Source organism: Dipodomys merriami, unplaced genomic scaffold (assembly GCF_024711535.1).
Source record: "Dipodomys merriami isolate MVZ:Mamm:240054 unplaced genomic scaffold, mDipMer1.0.p SCAF_2, whole genome shotgun sequence".
NCBI lineage: Eukaryota > Metazoa > Chordata > Mammalia > Rodentia > Heteromyidae > Dipodomys > Dipodomys merriami.
In genome coordinates, this window is record NW_027203381.1 from 40536450 (window position 1) to 40556883 (window position 20434).

The window sequence follows — 20434 nt, forward strand, 5'->3', positions numbered from 1 at the left end:
TCAGACCAAAATCTCCTGATCTCTGCTTGTTGAGTATTTGGGATTACAGACTTGAGGCATAGTTCCACCACCGTTTCTTGAAAAAAACATCTTTTCTCCATTTCATTGCCTTTACTACCTTGTCAAAGACATTTGCCTGGGTGGGGGGGAGGGGGGAGGCTGGGAAGGGAGGTGAAGGGTAAACAAAGGAGGAGGCTGCAATGCTTGGTAAGAAATGTATGCATTATCCTGCCAATGTAATTGTAACCCCTCTGTACAGTATGTTCTCAAATAAAATAAAATTAAATTAAAAAAAAAAAGACATTTGCCTGTATCTGGACTATTTCCTTCCTTTGATCTCTGATTATTTTGTCACTATCACACTGTCTTAATTCGCTTTAAAAGACCTACAGTCAGCAGGGTCACTCCTCTGGCTTTGTTCTTTAGCTGGCCATCCTAATATCTTTTGTCTTTATCTTTTTCCCCTCATCCTAGGGCTTGAACTCTGAGCTTTTGTGCTTCAGGCTAGTGCTCTGCCACTTGAGCTATAGCCCCATCACTGGCTTTTTGTGGTTGAGTCTCAGAGACTTCTTTGTCCAGGCTGGCTCTGAACCTTGATCCTTGGTTCGCAGCTAAGACTACAGATGTAAGCCACTGGCACCCAGGTCCATATAAACTTTTAGTACCACATTGTCAGATATCTCCCAGATTACCTAGAATTTACAGAAGCGGAAAACACTGACCTATAAATATGCAGTTTCTTTTCTTTTTTTTTTTTAATTTAATTTTATTTGTGAACATACTGTACAGAGGAGTTACAATTACATGGGCAGGATAATGCGTACATTTCTTACCAAGCATTGCAGCCTCCTCCTTTGTTTACCCTTCACATCCCTTCCCAGCCTCCCCCCTCCCCCCCATCCCAATCCTTCTCCTTCCCCCCTCCCCCCTCCCCCCCCAAACATGCAGTTTCTTTCACACTTTTTTCATCAGTCTTAATAGTTTTCCTCATGTAAACTTTATATGTAAATTGTTATATGTATCTTAATTTCATTTTTTGGGTGCTAACATAATATTTGTATTTTACTTTTAACTTCAAATTTCATTTTTCCTTATTGGTATAAAGCAGGTGGGCTTTTGTATATAACATTGTTATCTTGCAACCTGGCTATGTTAGCTTTTTTTTTTTTTGTCAATTCTTTGGCGATTTCTACACAGAAATCTGTATAAACAAGATAGTTTCATTTCTTCCCTCCCAATATGCATACTTTTTATTTATATGCATACTTCCACACTGGCACTAACCACTGGCTCCAATGACTATGATCAACAGACCCAGGCTAACTGGTAATTTATTCAACTAAGACTAAGTTCATCATTAAAAGCTTTTGCTAAATAGTCAATATTCCAGTCAAGATACCACTGGTGAGGGAGAATAAAAGTGTTCATAATAGGGAAAAAGTATTCAATAAAATATATTTAGTTTTGAAAGGTGCTTTTCAGAAAGCTGCAGTGAAAGCAAGGATCTGGCCTAATGAGACACCTACAGTAGGAATGCATTTCTGATGCTCCATTTACTGACATACCAAGTGAATGCTGCAATTAGACCATCAGACACAGGGAGCGCTGCAGACGGGCTCACAGTTGACCCCTCAGTAACTCAAGGTTTCTGTTATAGATCTGATTTTATGCCTTTGTATTATGCCTACCATTTTCATCCTCAAAAAAATAAAAATTAGCTTAGTTTATATCTGAGGTAGCTGACGACACTGTGTTAACGCATGCACTCACTGTTTCTTACAAACTCCTTCTGCCACTGTGCAATGCACTGTTTAAAAGGTAAGTTTGGAGAATGCTCTGCTATCAGCCTAGTAACTAATTTTAACTTTTGTGAAGGATGAAAACTTTCAATGATTAAAACATATTTTCTAAAAAGTCTTTATTTTAAAAGCCTGATTTCAATTTAATAAAAATATCATAAAAGACCTAATCATACAACAATGAAAAATAAGCAAAAGAAGTTATCCAAAATAAATTCAATTTTTTTTTTTTTTTTTTTGTCGGTCGTGGGGCTTGAACTCTGGGCCTGGGCGCTGTCCCTCAGCTCTTCAGCTCAAGGCGAGCGCTCTACCACTTGAGCTACAGCGCCACTTCCGGTTTTCTGGTGGTTTATTGGAGATAGGAGTCTCACGGTCTCTCCTGCCCGGGCTGGCTTTGAACCACGATCCTCAGATCTCAGCCTCCTGAGTAGCTAGGATTACAGGCGTGAGCCACCAGCGCCCGGCTTCAATTTTTAAAATTAGAAAACATGCCTTTTTTTCCCCCAAAGAAACAAAAGATTGTTTCAGATGGCTTTTCTCTAAAACATCTGAGATACACATCTTTTGATGTAGGATTAGACAGGCAACTTCACAAATAAGTGCTCCTATTAACTTGAAAAATAAAGTAACCCCTCAAACCATTCAATGGCTGATAGTCACAATGTGCTAAAGAAAAATAAAATACTTTTTGTAAAAGGCCTACCTTTAAAAAATGATAAATGAAATACACCTCTGAGTTGTAAAGAGGAATGTCTTTTTTATATAGCGAAAAGTTGACTCTCCCTGACTGAATTGCTTTTTAACTATTGATCCTATTCAGATTCTCTTCACAATACCTCTTAATCCTGAAAATGCAGAAGTGTTAAATCAGGAAACACTTCTTTGGCCCTTAAGTAAGAGGTTCCTCAACTGTAGCAACTGCAATGGAGCTGCCCACATGTGGATGCTTACTATTTATATTTCACTGGAGAAGAAGAGTCCTTGTTTCTCAAAGATTTGGTAATTTCCTTCCCAACAACAGATTTTTTGATACACTGAGATTTGTTTTCAAATGCCTTAATATAAAATTATATATACATATGTATATACTACCATGAAGATTGTTTACAAAAACAAGAGGAAAACACTGTATGAAATTACACCACACAGGTTTTATTAATGGTAAATGTTTGCATTTATTTCTAAAAGCTTAGCTTTTACTAAGCATTTTTTAACAAAAGCTAACAGGCAAGAACCATTTTCCATATAAGAAACTGTATCTACAAACAAGCCTTTAATGTATTCCGACACTGAAGGCTAAAAACAAAAACAAAAAAAAAACTGAAAAAAATACAAAGCAAAAACACTGCTTAGTCAATTAAACTTACTTTCTATCATTTGAATATCCTGCATGTAGAATGTCTAAAGCATAGTGAACTTAACAGAACAATTTTGTGAAATCAGTCTAAAAGATAAACATTAAGAATAACATGCAATTAGCAATTTGCAATTTCCTTTAACTTTTTCCTTAAATCTGAATTACCTGAACAAAGAGATAGGTTTGGTCTTTGTTGTTTGTTTTTTTTTTGGGGGGGGGAGGTTGTTGTTTGTCTTTTCCTTTCATTTGTGCTTCCCAAACTGGTCCTCCTTTCTTACTTAATAGCAGACTTTTAAGTTTTCTCTCCTCTTCCCAGAAGCTATTTAATGAGTTGTGTAATGGCAGCACAGAATCATTTTCTGGTAACGTTTTATGGACATTAGTAATTTAAAAAAAAAAAAAAAAAAAAAAAGAATTATGCAAAGTCAGCACACGTGCAGCACCACCATCATACAGACTAGCAACAGGACTTATCAATGGTATATAATGACACATGGGCACTAAAAACCGCCTTATAAAGTTTTAATAGTGTTGCCAAGTTAGTAATTCTTTCAAGGCACTGAAGAATTATATGGACAGAGTTTGCAAAATATACTTAGCAATTGATTCAACTGTTAAAAAGCCCTGAGTCAGAACTTTCAATAGCTTCCTGAAATTATCTAAGTATCTCAGACAAAATGGCACATCTGTTTATTTTATTAAAAAAAATTATACTAGACCATTTTGTTTTTTTGGAAGGAAGAAGTCACGTTTATGAAATAAATCAAGAGGATTATACAGGAAAATTAAAACATTCAGCAACATTATCTTCCTTAGGTCTTTTGTACATGTCAATTATAACTTACGGTTACAGATTTAGGCACATAAAATGTGACAAATCACTTTTCCTGTATTTATTGCTTATAAATCCCCAACAAAACAAGAATCTTAATTTTAACCACAGCTTTTCATTTTCCCCTCACTCACAAATAAGAATGAATGCTGGAAAAGGTTAAATACTCTTGACAAAAAAGGAGGTAGAAAATACCAATGGAAAACAACTTGTAACTTTAATTTATCAGCTCCTCTAACTCATGTCTTTATACTGAGTTTCACCCCACTAGCCATTTCTCAGTACTGAAGCTGAATCTAAAAAATAGCCCCTCACTTAGTAAAGCAATATACACAAGACATCAGTTTCCTCAAATTTAATGTTTTAAAGAAGTACAACTGTATTTACTAATACTGATGTAAGTTGGATGTATATATATGTATATATATGTTAGAGTTCCAAGGATATATATCATGATCAAGTAATATCAGTAAGCATTCCTATCATAATATTCAAGCAAGTTAATTTAATTTCAAACTGCTGTTTTGAAAGAAAAACATTCTGAAACTTTGAGAAGGAGACTTAATGACAACTGACATTTTGAACAAGGCACACACATGATTTATGAAAATCTTTTACCTTCCAACTTAGTACAAATTCAAAGCCAGCCTAATTCTGATCATTAAAATGTGTTTCTTCCCTTTGGCTCAAAATGAAATAAAAAACTTCCAATTAACAGACAAGTAAAACCTACCCAAATCAAAGTACATTATAGCATATGTGGAAGTATCACAATAAACCACTTTGTACCAATAATATAATATGCCAATAAAAAGAGGGGGGAAAACTACCTAATTATTATTTTAAAAAACAATTAGGAACCAGGTCTGTGGCTCACACCTAACTACTCAGGAATCTAAGATCTGAGGATCAAGGTTTGATGCCAGCCTGGCAAGAAAAGTCCATGAGGCTCTTGTGTCCAATTAACCACCAAAAAGAATAAGGAGTGGAGCTATGGCTCAAGTGGTAGAGCACTAGCCTTGAGCAAAAAACAAAGGAACAACACCCAGGCCCTGAGTTCAAGCCCCACTACCAACACACACACAAAAAAAATTTAAGGGCAGTCTCTTCCCAAATTTTACGAAGTTGCCATTTTACTATGACTTTAAATCTTGCAAACACAAACTACCAAGTAATTCAAATGTTTGATTTATACATTGTCAAATTTCTAGTCAATAGGGGGAAAAGAGCTCTTCAGTGGCTATAGTGTTTTACTTTTGCACAATAAAGTTATAGACACTTTTTTTTACAACAAAATGAAAATACTTAACACTACTCAATTGTATACGTATAAATAATTAGGATGGCAAATTTTATGTTGCAGTTTTCTTACCATAATAAACATAAAAAATTAAGTTTTTACACAAATGATTACTGTAAAACATTTCAGACACTGAGAGAATAAGTGCTTTTCCTTTGGGATTAAAAAAGAAGCAAGTTGTATTAAAATCTGCAATTTACAAAAACATTAAACTATTCTAAAATCAGACTCAACAGACTTCTTTCATTAGTCCATTAGATTTGCTCTCTCCACTAATGCTTTCATCACATCTACATTATTCTTTCTTCTTCTATACTCACACACTTTTGTTTCCTATTTGTTGAAATTCCAAAGTGCTGACCTAAACCTATATCATCCATAATTTCCTTAGTTCATAAGTTTTAACTAATTTTTAGTCCAACTGGTTCCAAAATTCAGAATAAACAACAGCAATTAGGCAATGCATAAATATTCAGGATGTTTCTGGTGTATTAAGATGGCCTAGAAAGCTTGAAATCTGAACTGGACAAAACTTAAGCAGCATGTATTTCAATATTCGAAAAAGTTCTCTTGGGCCACAGCCATCACAAATTAAAATTTAAGAAAGTCATTTCTAATATTATCTATCAATTCATTTTAGGCTTTAGTAATTAGTTCATTAATTAACAATGTTTAAAATTACAAATACCTTAAGCATAATTCAGCCTGCTAAACTAACCCTTGGTCTACTATTATATTCTTAACACTACTAATATGAAATTATTTTCTCCTGATATCTTGCTCCCAACAAAACTACATGTGTATATAATATGATGTTAAATCATGTGAACAAATACAATTAGGATATAGCACCATATGGTAAGTTGTGTTTGGAGTTACAAAGATGAGTCTTAGAATGAAGGAGAAAATGTGGCAGGGTAAGGGAGTACAGAGAGGGAATCCAATCTTAGTCAATGACAATTTTTCTGCAACATTAGGAAGAAATGCTATTGGTACCTCTGGACCCCATTTCCTGTCTATGGATGATGTCAAATATACACACACAAATTCAGAGTGTGCTAGATGATGTGTTTCAATGTTAATGAATCTAGCCCCTGAAACCCAATAAATACATTGTCTAATCAATGCATGTCATGCTTTCAAATGATTCTAGGAAAGGTAAGAACTCTTTTGAGGCACAAGATAAAGAGGTTTCGATAATAAGGAGAAAACACACCTATTTGGCAAAGTACTGCTAAGAGACATAAGAGGTAGCACTTTCAGAGTTGGAGGAAAGTCACTTAAACAATTAAATTCTTAAGTCTTGTTCTTGCTCAAAACCCAAAATAAATTAAAAATAACTTTAGGGGCTTGAAAAATTGAACAGAGAAATATTTTCTATTCATAAAATAAATTTTAGAGTAATACAGTCAAGAAAATCCAAAGCACTTAATTAACATCATAATTATAAGAGACTTTATGACTTTCTAAAATAGAAGCTAGGAAGTTCCATTCTTAATATACAAAAAATAGACTAGTCAGAAAATGATATTGCCTTTTAGGGATATATAAGCACTGCAGCTCAAAAGTCAAATGAAACCAATTTAAGTGAAATATGGCTGGAGCCCACTAGGTCCTCAGGTGGACCAAGCTATACGTGTCTGCTACTACAAAGGAATAGACTGATGGTCTATGGCATGGAAGAGAAGGGAGTCCTGATTTGTTTTCAAACTTCCAACAAGATAGGCTGTTTCTGTAAACATCACTGGTCAGATTTTTTTTTTTAAAGAAACTTCAAAATATACCTTAAAAGTAGCCTTAAGCTGGGCACTGGTGACTCGTGCCTGTAATCCTAGCTACTCAGGAGGCTGAGATCTGAGGATCACGGTTCAAAGCCAGCCTGGGCAGGAATGTCCGTGAGACTCTAATAAACCACTTGAAAACTGGAAGTGGCACTGTGGCTCAAGCAGTAGAGCGCTCCCCTTGAGCTGAAGAGCTGACGGACAGCACCCAAGCCCAGAGTTCAAGCCCCACGACCAACCCCCCTCCCGCCCCCCAAAAAAGTAGCCTTAGTGGCCACTACAAGGTAACTAGAGAAGTTTATAAAAACCTCACTATTCAAAATGCTAACACTTCCTTATCTCTCCATGGCCCTGCTGACTACAGAAGCAGCCAGCTAAGCTCTCACCAGGCCTGGCACAGGTGGCGCAGCAAGGACAGAGCCAGAGCTCTGTGCTGTCCCATGCAGTTGTCACAGCAGAGAATCCATGAGAAAAGGTTTCAAAAAGGAAACACACACACACACACACACACACACACAAAGGACTACACAGGGTAGAGTGGACACTATTGTAAGAAGCTAACATTTCCTATAATCTTAGCAGCAAGAAATACCATCATTTTTGCCCTAAATGCAAAAGATTACTCAAAGTGTGCTCCCCATGGGAAAAAAAAGTTCTACAGATAATCAGATTTACTTCTATAAATGTTCTGGGACTCATTTTAAGTAAGTGTATATTCACTTTATCTTGGAAATTATTGGCAGTTCAAATATCTTTATCTGTAAGTATAAAAGAAAGACTTTTCTTTCTGGTAAGGATTACTTTTTGAGAGTAAGGCCTCTGATGAAGCAACACTGTCAGAATTACCAGGTACAGAGAAAAGATTATTGACAATACATCATCTGAACTGAAGAGACCTTCCGAGGCCTAACTAAGGCCAAAGTAATGCACTGATTAGATCAAGCCCAGGTAAGTCATTACAAGAAAAACTGAAGTATACTTCTCACAGATTGTTTTTTAAAAAAGGCTAGCTGAACTAAACATTATCAATTAATATAAGGAATTCAATTGGTAATAAGTTATAGATATTCTCTCATTGTTCACCCCTTTTAGTTCTTCACAATGATTGCCTAGTTTTTTCTCCTCATTTCTAGCCAGCATTTTAAAACTGGTGTATTGATTTCAGTTAAACAATTATCCTTTTAAATCCAGAAAATAAGCTAAATGCAAAGGTCATCTTCTTACTCCATGTTTCTTCCATTTATGCTAAAAATTCAGAAAGTAACATTTGGGTAATTGTTGTCTTAAACACGGACAATTTATTACTTTCTTCCTTAGCCATGCAGAATTTGTACTTAGGATTTATCACCTAATACAGGTGACCTAATAGTCTGATTTGCCCCTTCCTTTTGAAGCAGGACTTTTCAGAATTACCAGTGTCATTTCATGATGTAGTTGTGATACACGAGGGATAACCTGTTATACAGAACTAGGTCTTTTGCAGTTGAACAAATTTGTAAATTATAGGAGAAAATGCAGTAAAAACAAAAAGGGTGTTTTCTCTTCAAGGATATTTCTCCTAGAAACCTAAAGTAAATTATCTATGAATTATGTATTTGATGTTTCAAACTAAAAGACAAAACAAATTCATATTTTCCAACACTGTAAGGTACAGCATTTTGTGGCTGTTGTTCTAGCATACTTAACAGTCTAATTACCCTGGAGTAAAGAAATTATGAAAGTACAAGTTAATTCATTACAACTTCCAACCAGCTTAAAAGCTTACTAAGATCTCATGACCATATACTTTAGCTAACAAAACACTCTAGGCTTCTTAGTACAAAAGAATCCTTCGTTCAATAGCCTTGCGACAAATAGGACATTCACTCATGCGGTCTCCACAGAGCTGGCATGTACCATGGCCACAAAGGAAAATCATATTCTTCAGACGATCCAAACACACAGGGCACATTGTCTGTAATGTAAGATAATGAAATAGTAAAGGCGAGGCATATTTTGCAAACATTATATGATTAACTCTATCATTAATTTCCTTAATGGCTGTTTTAGTGAAATTATATTGTTGTTTTTATTTTTAAACAGTTGAAATAAAAAAATAGTCAAAATGTCATCCCTATAAATTATATTAGTTGTTCTTTCAGCATTAGTATAAAGGTACTATATAAAATAGATACTATACACTAAAGAGGCCCAGTTAATTCAGATCTCCATTTCCAGGTACCCAGCTGCACATGCATGAGAACAATAGGTAGCAGGCATGTGGGAGGGGGAACAATGTAGAGATGCTGGATACAATACAGCAGCAGTCCTATTATCACTCCCACTTTAAAAAATGATACAAGAGGGATAAGGTATGGTAGCTTACTCTTACAGTCCCAGGTACTTGCTTCTGCTTCATGTCTTTACTTTTTTTCTGTCTTTATCTGTCTCTCTCTTTTTTAGAATCTATGTTTGACAGGAAATATGTGGTACCTTTCTGAACCAGACTGAAAAGGTAAAATGCTTTTCAGAGAAAACATATCAAGCAATCTATTTCAGAAGCTGAGATTTGAGGATTATAGTTCAAAGCCAGCTAGGACAGGAAAGTCCAAAAGACTCTTTGTCTCCAGTCAACTACCCCTAAAAAACCAGAAGTGGAGCTGTGGATCAAGTGCCTGAGTGCTAGCTAGCCTTGAGCACAAGCTCAGAGACAGCTCCCAAGGCCCTGAGTTCAAGCCCCAGACCAGCACCAAAACTTGTGTGTGTGTGTGTGTGTGTGTGTGTATTTGTGTGTATCTGTGTGTGTGTATTTGTATTTGTGTGTATTTGTGTGTATCAGTTTCATTTTTAAACTTTTATAATGAGCCAATATGTTTTCAACAACCTTTAAATCTCTCAAAAGAAAAACTAGCCAAATCAAAAGGCCTTCATTTCTTCAGAGAGATGTTTAAGGCCTAATAGATACATACATTCACTTCTAAACTAGTGGCCATAACAATCATTAGTCAACCTGGTCGCATCTATTGTTTCTTCAGACAGTAAACTCAGGAGTGATGACTCCAACTACTGGGTGATACTGATATGGCTATCAGCCCCAGACTCCACCTCATTGCTGGAGCTCTGAATCAATTAGGGCCAAATGGCAAGGAATGGCCAAAAAAGATTACTTTCTTTTTGCTGCTGCTGGTGTTCTGTTGAAATATTGTTACTCTGAATCTCAAGCTTACATCAAACACTTAATCCTCTTGCCTGTTTCCCCACACCTGTCTAAGAGCCTGGATTTCAAGCACGCATCACCATGGTATGCTGCCTTATTTACCAAATACACCTACAAGATTCAGACAGTTTATCTAGCTAAATACTGAGTTGATATTAAGAATTACTTTTGTTGATGCATGATTAAAATATACAAAACAATATAACTGATAAAAGTATGAAATGCTAATCTCACTTTTGAGGCCTCTTCAAAAATCCTCCTTTGCATCTCATCAATAAATATTCTGAATTTTACATTTAGTTTTCCTTTTCTTTTCTATGTGTACACACACACACACACAAACATATACACATAGACACTTCTAATAAACTATCACATAGAGAGAGATGTATATAAACCACAAAAATTCATAATCTAACCAAACCCGATTTGGTTTCTAATCAAACCATTGAGCTGGTTATTTTTGAGAGAGACTCTTGCTTCCTGCCTGGGCATGTGCCTAAGCAGTGATCCACCTATTTTGTATTTTCAATTGTAGCTAGACTAACAATTACATTCCACCAAACCTAGTTATAAATTGAAAAGGAATCTCAAGAATCTTTTTGTCCAGGCTGGCCTTGAACTATCCTCCCAATCTCAGCCTCCAAATAAGCCAAGATTACAGGTATGAGCCACCAGTGTTTTGTGATACAGTATCACAAGCTAGGTGATTTGAAAAGGCACCTCACTGGTTAAAACCATTCATTCATTCATTCATTCATTCATTTATTGTGCTGGTCCTAGGGCTTAAATACAGGGTCTGGGCACTGTTCCTAAGCTTTTTTTGCTCAAGGCTAAACCTGGCTTCAAATGGCAATCTTCAGATCTCAGCTCCCTTGAGTAGCTAGGATTATAGGGATGAGCCACCAATGCCCAGGCTAAAACCAATTTTTTCTTGCCAGTCCTGGGGCTTGAACTCAGGGCCCCAGTGCTGTCCCTGAGCTTCTTTTGCTCAAAGCTAGCACTCTATCACTTGAGCCACAGTGCCATTTCTGGCTTTGTCAGTTTATGTGGTACTAAGGAATCGAACCCCAGGGCTTTATTCATGTTAGGCAAGCACTCTACCACTAAGCCACCTTCCCAGTCCTAAAACAATTTTTAAAAATCAATTTTATTTCCTGGTCATTAGTGTAAGAGAAAAATCTTTCTTTCTTTCTTTTTTTTGGGTCAGTTGTGGGGCCTGAACTCCAGGCCTGGGCACTGTCCCTCAACAATTCAGCTCAAGGCTAGCACTCTACCACTTGGGCCATAGTGCCACTTCCAGCTTTTTCTGCTTATGTGGTACTGAGGAATCAAACCCAGGGCCTCATGCATGCAAGGCAAGCACTCTATTGCTGAGCCAACTTCCCAGCCCGAGAAAAATCTTTTTAATGTTCATAGGTCATATGTCCTTCCTATTTTGTAAAACTACCTGATTAAATCTCTTAGTCAGATATTACTCATTATAAAGATTCAAAACTACAAGTGATATGTTACTACACACCATGCTTACTAGAGTGAACACTCTGGTTTACAGAAGTGCCATTCTGAGAATTAATGTTTAACATGACAAGCTCCTTCCTTACCTGTTCCTTAATGTCCTGCAACTGTTGCTGCAGCTTTTGGACATCTGCATTGACATTGGTATTATCCTTGTCCTTTTGCAACACCGGAATATTCCCACTTGCTGTAATACAGATAAATGTTTCTGGTTATTACTAATATATTTACTTTTTATTGCTAAAACTATTTTGTTTATTAAAAAACAAGATTTGCCAGGCACACTACAGTGGCTCATACCTGTAATACTAGCCTAGTAGGAGGCTGAGATCTGAGGATCATGGTTTGAAGCTAGGCCAAGCAGAAAAGTCCCCACGAGACTCCAATTAACCATTCAAAAACCAGAAGTGGTATTGTGGCTCAAAGTGTAAGAGCACCCTTGCGCAAAAGAGCTCAGGAATACCATCCAGGCCCTGAGTTCAAACCCCACAACAGACATCCCACACCCCCCCCCAAAAAAAAAAAAAACCCAAGGCTCTATTAGAGTCTTTCTTAACACAGTAATAATTCATGTTATACCCTTTCATTTATAATCTTCAGAGAAAAAGAGAGTTGCACATTAGTAGGAATTGTATTTATAAAACTGTGAGTTTTCCAAATTCTACCTGTTTCCTCAAACACATTTTCTCTGATCATATACCATAAGAAACATGGAGAAGTAGCTTGCACAAAGCATTTGGTGATGCTGGGGCTTGAACTGAGGCCTCATTTTTACTAGGCAAGAACTTGATCACTTGGACCAGGCTCCCAGTCCTTGGCAGCACTAACTGAAGTCTTTTAGGCCATTTCATGAAAACATACAAAATCTAACCTCCTTTGTTCATGCTCACATATTTTTGTTACTGATCTAAAATGAGGAACTCAAGAAAAGCCCATGATCAGCAGTCTGTAAAAATGGGAAAATCTTTGATTTTATATTTCTTACTCTCTACATTATTAGTCTTTTAAATTCCAGTTAGTCTGTCCCTATTTGTATATGTTAAATGTGAAAAATACAAAAGCTCTGGAGCAAAAGTGTTAGAAAAAAATAGGTTTATAGAACAGAGAAACCTAAGAAACTGTCCAAAGACAATAATCCTTTTAAAGAGCTGTATTATTAAAAAGGTTGACAGGGGCTGGGAAGGTGGCTCAGTGGTAGAGCATTTGCCTTGCATGTATGAGGGCCCTGGGTTCAATTCCTCAGCACCACATAAGCAGAAAAAAAGCTGGAAGTGGTGCTGTGGCTCAAGTGGTAGAGCACTAGCCTTGAGCTGAAGAGCTGAGGGACAGCGCCCAGGCCCAGCCCCAGAGTTCAGGCCCCACGACCGGACCCAAAAAAAAAAAAAGGCTGACAATAGAGAATCGAATGTAGCCCAGTAGTACAGAATTTGCTAGCTAAGCAAGGCCCTGAATGCCCAGCATTGTAAGAAAAAAGGGCAAAAACAAACAAACAAACAACAATAAGGAAAGTTTGAAGGTAAATTATTTTATCTTTCTATTTGTTTGCTATATTTCAGTTCAGTCTACCTATAGTTACACTGTCACAAATAATTTTCCATAAGACATAAGCTATTTAAGTTTATAAACCTGATACATAAAAGCAATCAGGTTAATTTGTCTGTAAACTGAAAAAAACAATCTGGAATATAATACACCCTTAAGATATGTTAAGTAGAACTAGGTATAGCTTAGTGGTAGAGTGTGTGCTTAGCATTCATCAAACCTAGAACCACAAAAGAAAACCAAAAAAGATCCTTTGGGCTGGAAATCATGGCTCAGTGGTAAAATGCCTGGCTGACAAATGTGAGACCCTGAATTCAAAACACCAGTACTATAAAAAGGAAAAAATTGCAAATATTCTTTACATAGAAATATAGTGTTCTTGGGCTACACATAGTGGTACACACCTGTAATTCCATACTCCATCCCATCTATTTGGTAACTGGCTGGCCTATCTGAAAAATAACTAAAGTAGCTGGGTGCTGGTGGCACACACCTGTAATCCTAGTTACTCAGGAGGCTGAGATTTGAGGATCACAGTTTGAAGCCAGCCTAGGCAGGAAAGTCTGTAAGCCTTTTATCTCCAATTGAATCACAGAAAAAGCTGGAAATGGCACTGTGGCTCAAATGGTAAAGTGCTAGCCTTGAAGAGCACAGGGACAGCGCCTAGGACCAGAGTTTAAGCCTCAGGACTGGAAAACAAAGCAAAACAAACAAACAAAAATTAAAAGGGCTGGGATGTGGCTGAAGTGATAGAAAGTCTTTGCCTACAAGCATAAGGCCATGAGTTCAAGCCCCAGTACTGAAAAAGAACACAATATACTTTATACTATACATACAGGTTCCAACAAACTAGAAAAACATAGCATTAGGTTTCTTATAATTGTAACAAAAGCACCAGCAAAACCATACATATTCCTTTGTTGATCCAAGTCACATAGTTTATGTTGTACAAGACAATAGGAGAGATATATTTGCACAAGTCCTAACAAGAGAGCAAATATAGGAATGCTTAGGAAAATGTACTTACAGATATCATCAGTGGCATCTTCTGAGCTTTTCCCTCCACAGCACATAATGAAAGGCACTCTTCGTTCAACCACTGCGCGACACTGCACACACTTTTTCATTAGGCTAGCACAGTCTGAAAAGGTTACACACACATATCTCTTATATGCCACAATAGAAATTAAATTTTGCCTTTCTCTACTAATGTCTACAACTTAACTTCACATTAAACATTATACAAGCATTAATTAAGCAAGTTAAACCAAAATAAAATTCTACCTCACTGAAATGCTATCAAGAATCAGTAATCTCAAATCTTAAGATCTGAAAACAATAAGGAGAAAGTTTTACAAATTTCAATACCAGAATTATAAGACTGCATGAATAACTTTCTAACAATGTTTTCTATAGTAAATGGCATATCTCTATAATTCCTCAAGTCTTTTTCCTTTTTTCCTTCTCCCTTTTTCTACCAAATTGATAGAATATAAAAAGAAATTGTTTAATGATTACTTTTTAAATATAGCACTTCAGGAAAATATAACTACGTTTTTTTGTAACAGTATCTTTCTAAATCAATTGGAGAAGGCTAGAAGCCCTATTTCAGTAGAAAGCATTCTCATTCCAAAAGGAAATAAGTACAAATATATGTTATGGATTGTAAATACTACTTTGTATCTGAACTAATTAGTTATAAAATGGCACACAGTAATACCATCAACATATTTTTGTCATCAGCATTTGAATTATGAAAGTATAGTCCACAACTTAGCCTATATGCCCAGTCTTGTACTTTGTTTGTCATTTAAAAAGTAGGTAAAAATAGCCGGGCGCTGGTGGCTCACACCTGTAATCCTAGCTATTCAGGAGGCTGAGATCTGAGGATCACAGTTCAAACCAGCCCCGGCAGTAAAGTCAGTGAGACTCTTTTATTTTATTTTATTATTTTATTTTTTTATTGTGAAAATACTGTACAGAGGGGTTATAATTACATGGGCAAGATAATGAGTACATTTCTTATCAAGCATTGTAGCCTCCTCCTTTGTTTCCCCTTCCCTCAGTGAGACTCTTATCTCCAATAAACCACTAGAAAACTGGAAGTGGCACTGTGACTCAAGTGGTAGAGCATACTCCTTGAGCTAAAGAGCACAGGGATAGTGCCCAATCCCAGAGTTCAAGCCCCATGACCGACAAAAAAAAAAAAGGAGATAAAAATGTTAACCAGGCTGGCTACTAGAATAATTTACTAGAAAACATTCAATGTATTATTTACTAAGTAGTTATAGAAATGGGTTTCAATTCCCCGAGTTACATTAGTACAATGCATCTTGATCAATTACCGCTTCCATCATTCTCTCCAACTGAAAACATTAAACTTTTTTTTTCCTTCCGTCGTGGGGCTTGAACTCTGGGCCTGAGCACTGTCCCTCAGCTCTCCAGCTCAAGGCGAGCACTCTACCGCTTAAGCTTCAGTGCCACTTCCGGTTTTCTGGTGGTTAACTGGAGATAAGAGTTTCTCAGACTTTCCTGCCAAGGCTGGCTTTGAACCACAATCCTCAGATCTCAGCCTCCTGGAGCAGCTAGGATTACAGGCGTGAGCCACCAACACTCAGTGAAAACAAAACACTATCAGTGATGTTGTTAGACAAGTTGGGGCACAAACTCCTAACGGCTATATTTTAGATGCAGAATTGTTATCAAGGCTGATCCCTAAGACTGAACATAATGTATTTCATGCTTAGTTATACGAAATAACATTATCACAAATCTAGCTTGATAAAGATTTTCATCTTAAATTTTTAGGATTAATTCAATCCCAACAATAACAACAATGAATTATCTAAATTTCCTATTAACTGTTCAGAACTGTTTCTAAAAAATTTCCTTTCAGTCACTCAAAAAAGGATATGATCTCTCCTTCTTTTGACTTGACAATGGTACTTTACACTCTTTAAGGCTCCAATACTCAGCTTAACAATACTGCAATGTGGGTCTTGGAATGTATACTCTAGGACAGAATGTTTTCCACCTCTTCTTCAGCAGATAAATATTTAAGAATGTGTTTATCCAAGTGCTAGTGACTCACTTAATCCTAGCTACTCACAAGGCTGAGATCTGGAAAATCAGGGTTTGAAGACAGGGCAAAAAATCCACAAGACTCAATCTCCAAAGTAACCAGCAAAAAGCAAGACTAGAATCTTGACTCAAGTGATATAGAACTAGCTAAGCAAGCAAACTGAGCAAACATGAGGTCCTAAAAAAACAAAAGGGAGTACTGGCCAAAAAAACCCCAAAAACAAAAAGGAGAAATCATCTACTTCTTCGGATTGTTCTGAAGATCAATAAGAAGATATTAAAATGTCTACTATCAAGTTAAAAGCTCAATACAGCTCAAAACCAGTTTGTTGCTTTGTTTTTTTTTAGCAAATTATACGTAAAAACTTTAGAAGACCCCCTGGGAAAATAATATATTGTTATCAATTAATAATTACAATCATCTTCAACTTCTCAGGCAGGCATTACTTTGGTCAATAGTAAGGGTCAGCAAATTACAGTTTGAAGGTCAAATCTTACTGGCTGTCTGTTTTCACAAATAAAGTTCATTGGAACATGGTTACAAATTTTTCATGACTATTTTTGTTCCACAATGGCATAGTTGAGAAGTTGGAAATAGCTAAGTAGTTATTATTGATTCTTTACTGGAAAAGTCTGCTGACATTTAGTCTATGAAAATTTAATTAATCTGGGTCCTTTTTAATCAAGAAGAGAATCTTTCTTTTCATTTGTTTGTTTTGGATACTGGAGTTTGAACTCAGGGTCTTGTGCTTGCTAAGGAGGCACTCTATCATTTGAAATACTCTGGTAGTCCTTTATATATTATGTTTTGTTTTATGCATTTCCATGTAGCCAGGAGACAAATGTTTCTGCACCATCATGCTCAGTCTTTAGTTAAGGTAGAATCTTTTGAACATGTTATGCCTAGGCTGGCCTCCAAATGAGTATACCCAATGACTGCTTCTCAAGTAGCTAAGATTGTAGGCTTGAGCCACTGTGTCTGGCTCAAGACAGAGGATTTTCCTTTTATGTGCCATTTTGACAGTTGATGATACTCATTATAGCAGCCTTGGGTGAACAAAAACAGCTACATGAGGTAGACTGTTACAACAGAAAACCCTGACCTTCATTATGTCGAAAACGAACCTTACAACTTTGGTTGGGGGGAGGGGGGGGAGGAGGATTGGGTGGGGAGGGCAGGGAGAGGAATGGAAGGGATGGGAAGGGGAAACAAAGGAGGAGACTACAATGCTTGATAAGAATGTACTCATTATCTTGCCCATGTAATTGTAACCCCTCAGTATAGTATTTTCACAATTAAAAAAAAAAGAATTGAAAGCAGTAGGGGAAACAGGAAAATCCCAGTTTCAGGTTGTCACAATGGTAATGAAATTAAAGGAAGGGGTAACAATGTTCGACAAGAAATTTACACATAACCTTACTCATACAGATGTAACCCCTCTGTACAACATCTTTACAATTAAATAAAATTTAAAAGTATAAAAAAAGAACACCCTGACCTTTTCTTTACTTGACCAGTTGCTTACTAGAATGTGGAAAGAAACTCACCAAGGTTTAAAGAAATCTATGCCAATGAGATTAGACTATCATACTATTAGTATTCTAGTGAGATAGCATATGAAAAATCAATACCTCCTCTGTATAATGTAATCTAATAAAAAATCAATACCTGTTACTGACCTACTTTAGAATAGTAAAAAAAAATACTTACCTTAAAGTTGTTTAAAATTTTTCATTGGTAAAATGAAATAAGTGCAAAAAGAAAAGAACATTGAACGATGTAAGAAGTTGAAATGAACAGGGGAGATAGAAAAAAGCAGAAGTCTCCAGGAAAATATATTTAGAATTTAAAGCATCTCTTAAATTCCAATATTGGTCTCACAAAGCAAAGAATTAAGTTCTCTCAGCATAACAGTTAAGAGAAAAGCTGACACTGTAGCCCCGAATGGCTGCTGTGAGTCCCTCAGGAGTGGGACAATATGGCTAAGAGACAACGTTAAAGGAAGGAAAAATGAAGATGTACCAATTTTATGGAAAAGGGGAGCTAGACTCCCCTTATGGAAATAAGGTTCTAGAATATGTGAAAAGAGAATACTTTGTGCTAATAGAACTGAAACAAACATAAACCAGTAGAAGAAAGCGTATTGTTCAGTCTACTCTGTGCTCAGGAAGAGGAAGGCTAATAATAGTCAACCTTCTGATAGAGGCACAGAGCTGGACGATACCAGACTCAACCATTTTTCTGTGGGCTATCCCAAAACAAAACAAACCTCTAAGATTTTTTGTTTAATAATGCTGAAGAAGTGTCATATGGTCATACTTACTCTCACAAGCACACATGTGTCCACAAGGCTGAAAAAGAACAGCAGCTTTCTTGTCAGAGCATACTACACATTCTTCAATCTACAGAAAGAGAAGGCAAGGTGAGCAACTATAGATAAGTATTTTGAATCTAGTTCTTTTTGTATCTATCAAATGTGTTTCATCTATAAGGGAAACCTCAAGCACAGAGAATTACTATACATTCCCCTCTGTCCTTTACTTTCATCTCAACTTTATGGACCTTAACTTAGTAGGCATTACTTCTGCATTAAGTTTTCCTGCCTGTCCTAAAGACTCATTCAGAAAAATTCCATGCCTTCTGAGCTCAGCAAGATGGGACTAGACTTCAATTTTATTTTCATAAACTACTTTTTTGAAAGGGAACTAAAGGACTGGATGTGGCTCTAGTGGTAAAGTGCCAGCTTAGTAAGTGCAAGGCACTGAGTTAAAAACCTTGTACTGAAGCCAGGCTTCAGTGGCTCACGCCTGTGATCCAAGATGCTCAGGAGGCTGAGATCTGAGGATCATGGTTCAAAGCCAGCCGGGGCAGAAAAGCCTGTGAGACTCTTATCTCCAATAAACCACCAGAAAACCGGAAGTGGCGCTGTGGCTCAAGAGGCAGAGCACTCACCCTGAGCTGAAGAGCGCAGGGACAGTGCCCCAAGCCCAGAGTTCAAGCCCCATGACCGACCAAAAAAAAAAAAAAAACACCTTGTACTGTTAGAGAGAGAGAGAGAGAGAGAGAGAGAGAGAGAGAGAGAGAGAGAGAGAGAGAGAGAGAATGAGAATTAAAAGACAATGTACAAATGATTAAGAAAGAAGATTCCTTTTTTTTTTTTGACAGTACTAAGGTTTAAACTCAGGATCTTGTACTTAATTGGCTTTGCTTGCTCAGCTTGTTCAATCTCCTAAGCCACACTTCCAGCTCAGCTTTTTGCTAATTATAGAGATGGAGTTTCATAGACCTTTCTGCTCAAACTAGTTCCAACCCATGATCTGCCAGGGCTCAACCTCCAAAGAAACTAGGATAACAGGCATGAGCCACAGGTACTTAGTGACATTTCTAATAGTATAAAAATCTAGCTGGATGGGCTGGGAAGATGGCTCAGTGGTAGAGCACTTGCCTTGCATGCTTGAGGCCCTGGGTTTGATTCCTCAGTACCACATAAGCAGAAAAAGAAAAGCTGGAAGTGGCGCTGTGACTCAAGTGGTAGAGCGCTAGCCTTGAGCTGAAGAGCTGAGGAATAGCGCTCAGGCCCAGAGTTCAGGCCCCACAACCAGACCCCTCCTTCCCCCCCCCAAAAAATCTAGCTGGATGAGTCAGATAGTTAAAAGTCTAGAAGGGATTTTTCTGTACCTATATCCTAAAAGCTTCTTTTCCTAGGACTAAGTCAATACCCACACCAGACAAAAACTTGGGGCTATTCCTTCTTCCTGATCTCTAATCCCACAAGTCTCCTAGATATTCATAATTTTCCTCAATTTTCTCTCTTCATCTACCCTAAGTCTGAGTTTGGGCTGTGGAATTATTAACAGCCCCTGGCTCTGCCTTCCTTGTGACACTCCATAGCCCTGGCTTCAAAATTCATCTTTCACCTGTTCACCCTCCAAACACACAGTCACATTTAGCCATCTCTGAGTCATTTACTATCACTGTCCAAAAATGCTAACCATCTACAGCATCCCCTGAACAACTGAACACTGCA

General features: G+C 37.0%; 1 protein-coding gene across 1 annotated transcript in view; it reads right to left on the minus strand.

Moving 5' to 3' along the window:
* Positions 1-2930: 2930 nt before the first annotated feature.
* The window catches only part of Mib1 (MIB E3 ubiquitin protein ligase 1), a 117188-nt gene continuing 99684 nt past the window's right edge, over positions 2931-20434 (minus strand). The window contains exons 18-21 of the mRNA XM_070029453.1: positions 18731-18809; positions 14353-14466; positions 11870-11970; positions 2931-9023 (exon numbers count right to left, since the gene is read on the minus strand). Of these exons, the coding sequence (XP_069885554.1) occupies positions 8883-9023; positions 11870-11970; positions 14353-14466; positions 18731-18809 (435 nt within the window). The 3' untranslated portion in view covers positions 2931-8882. The remainder of the gene's footprint in view (positions 9024-11869; positions 11971-14352; positions 14467-18730; positions 18810-20434) is intronic.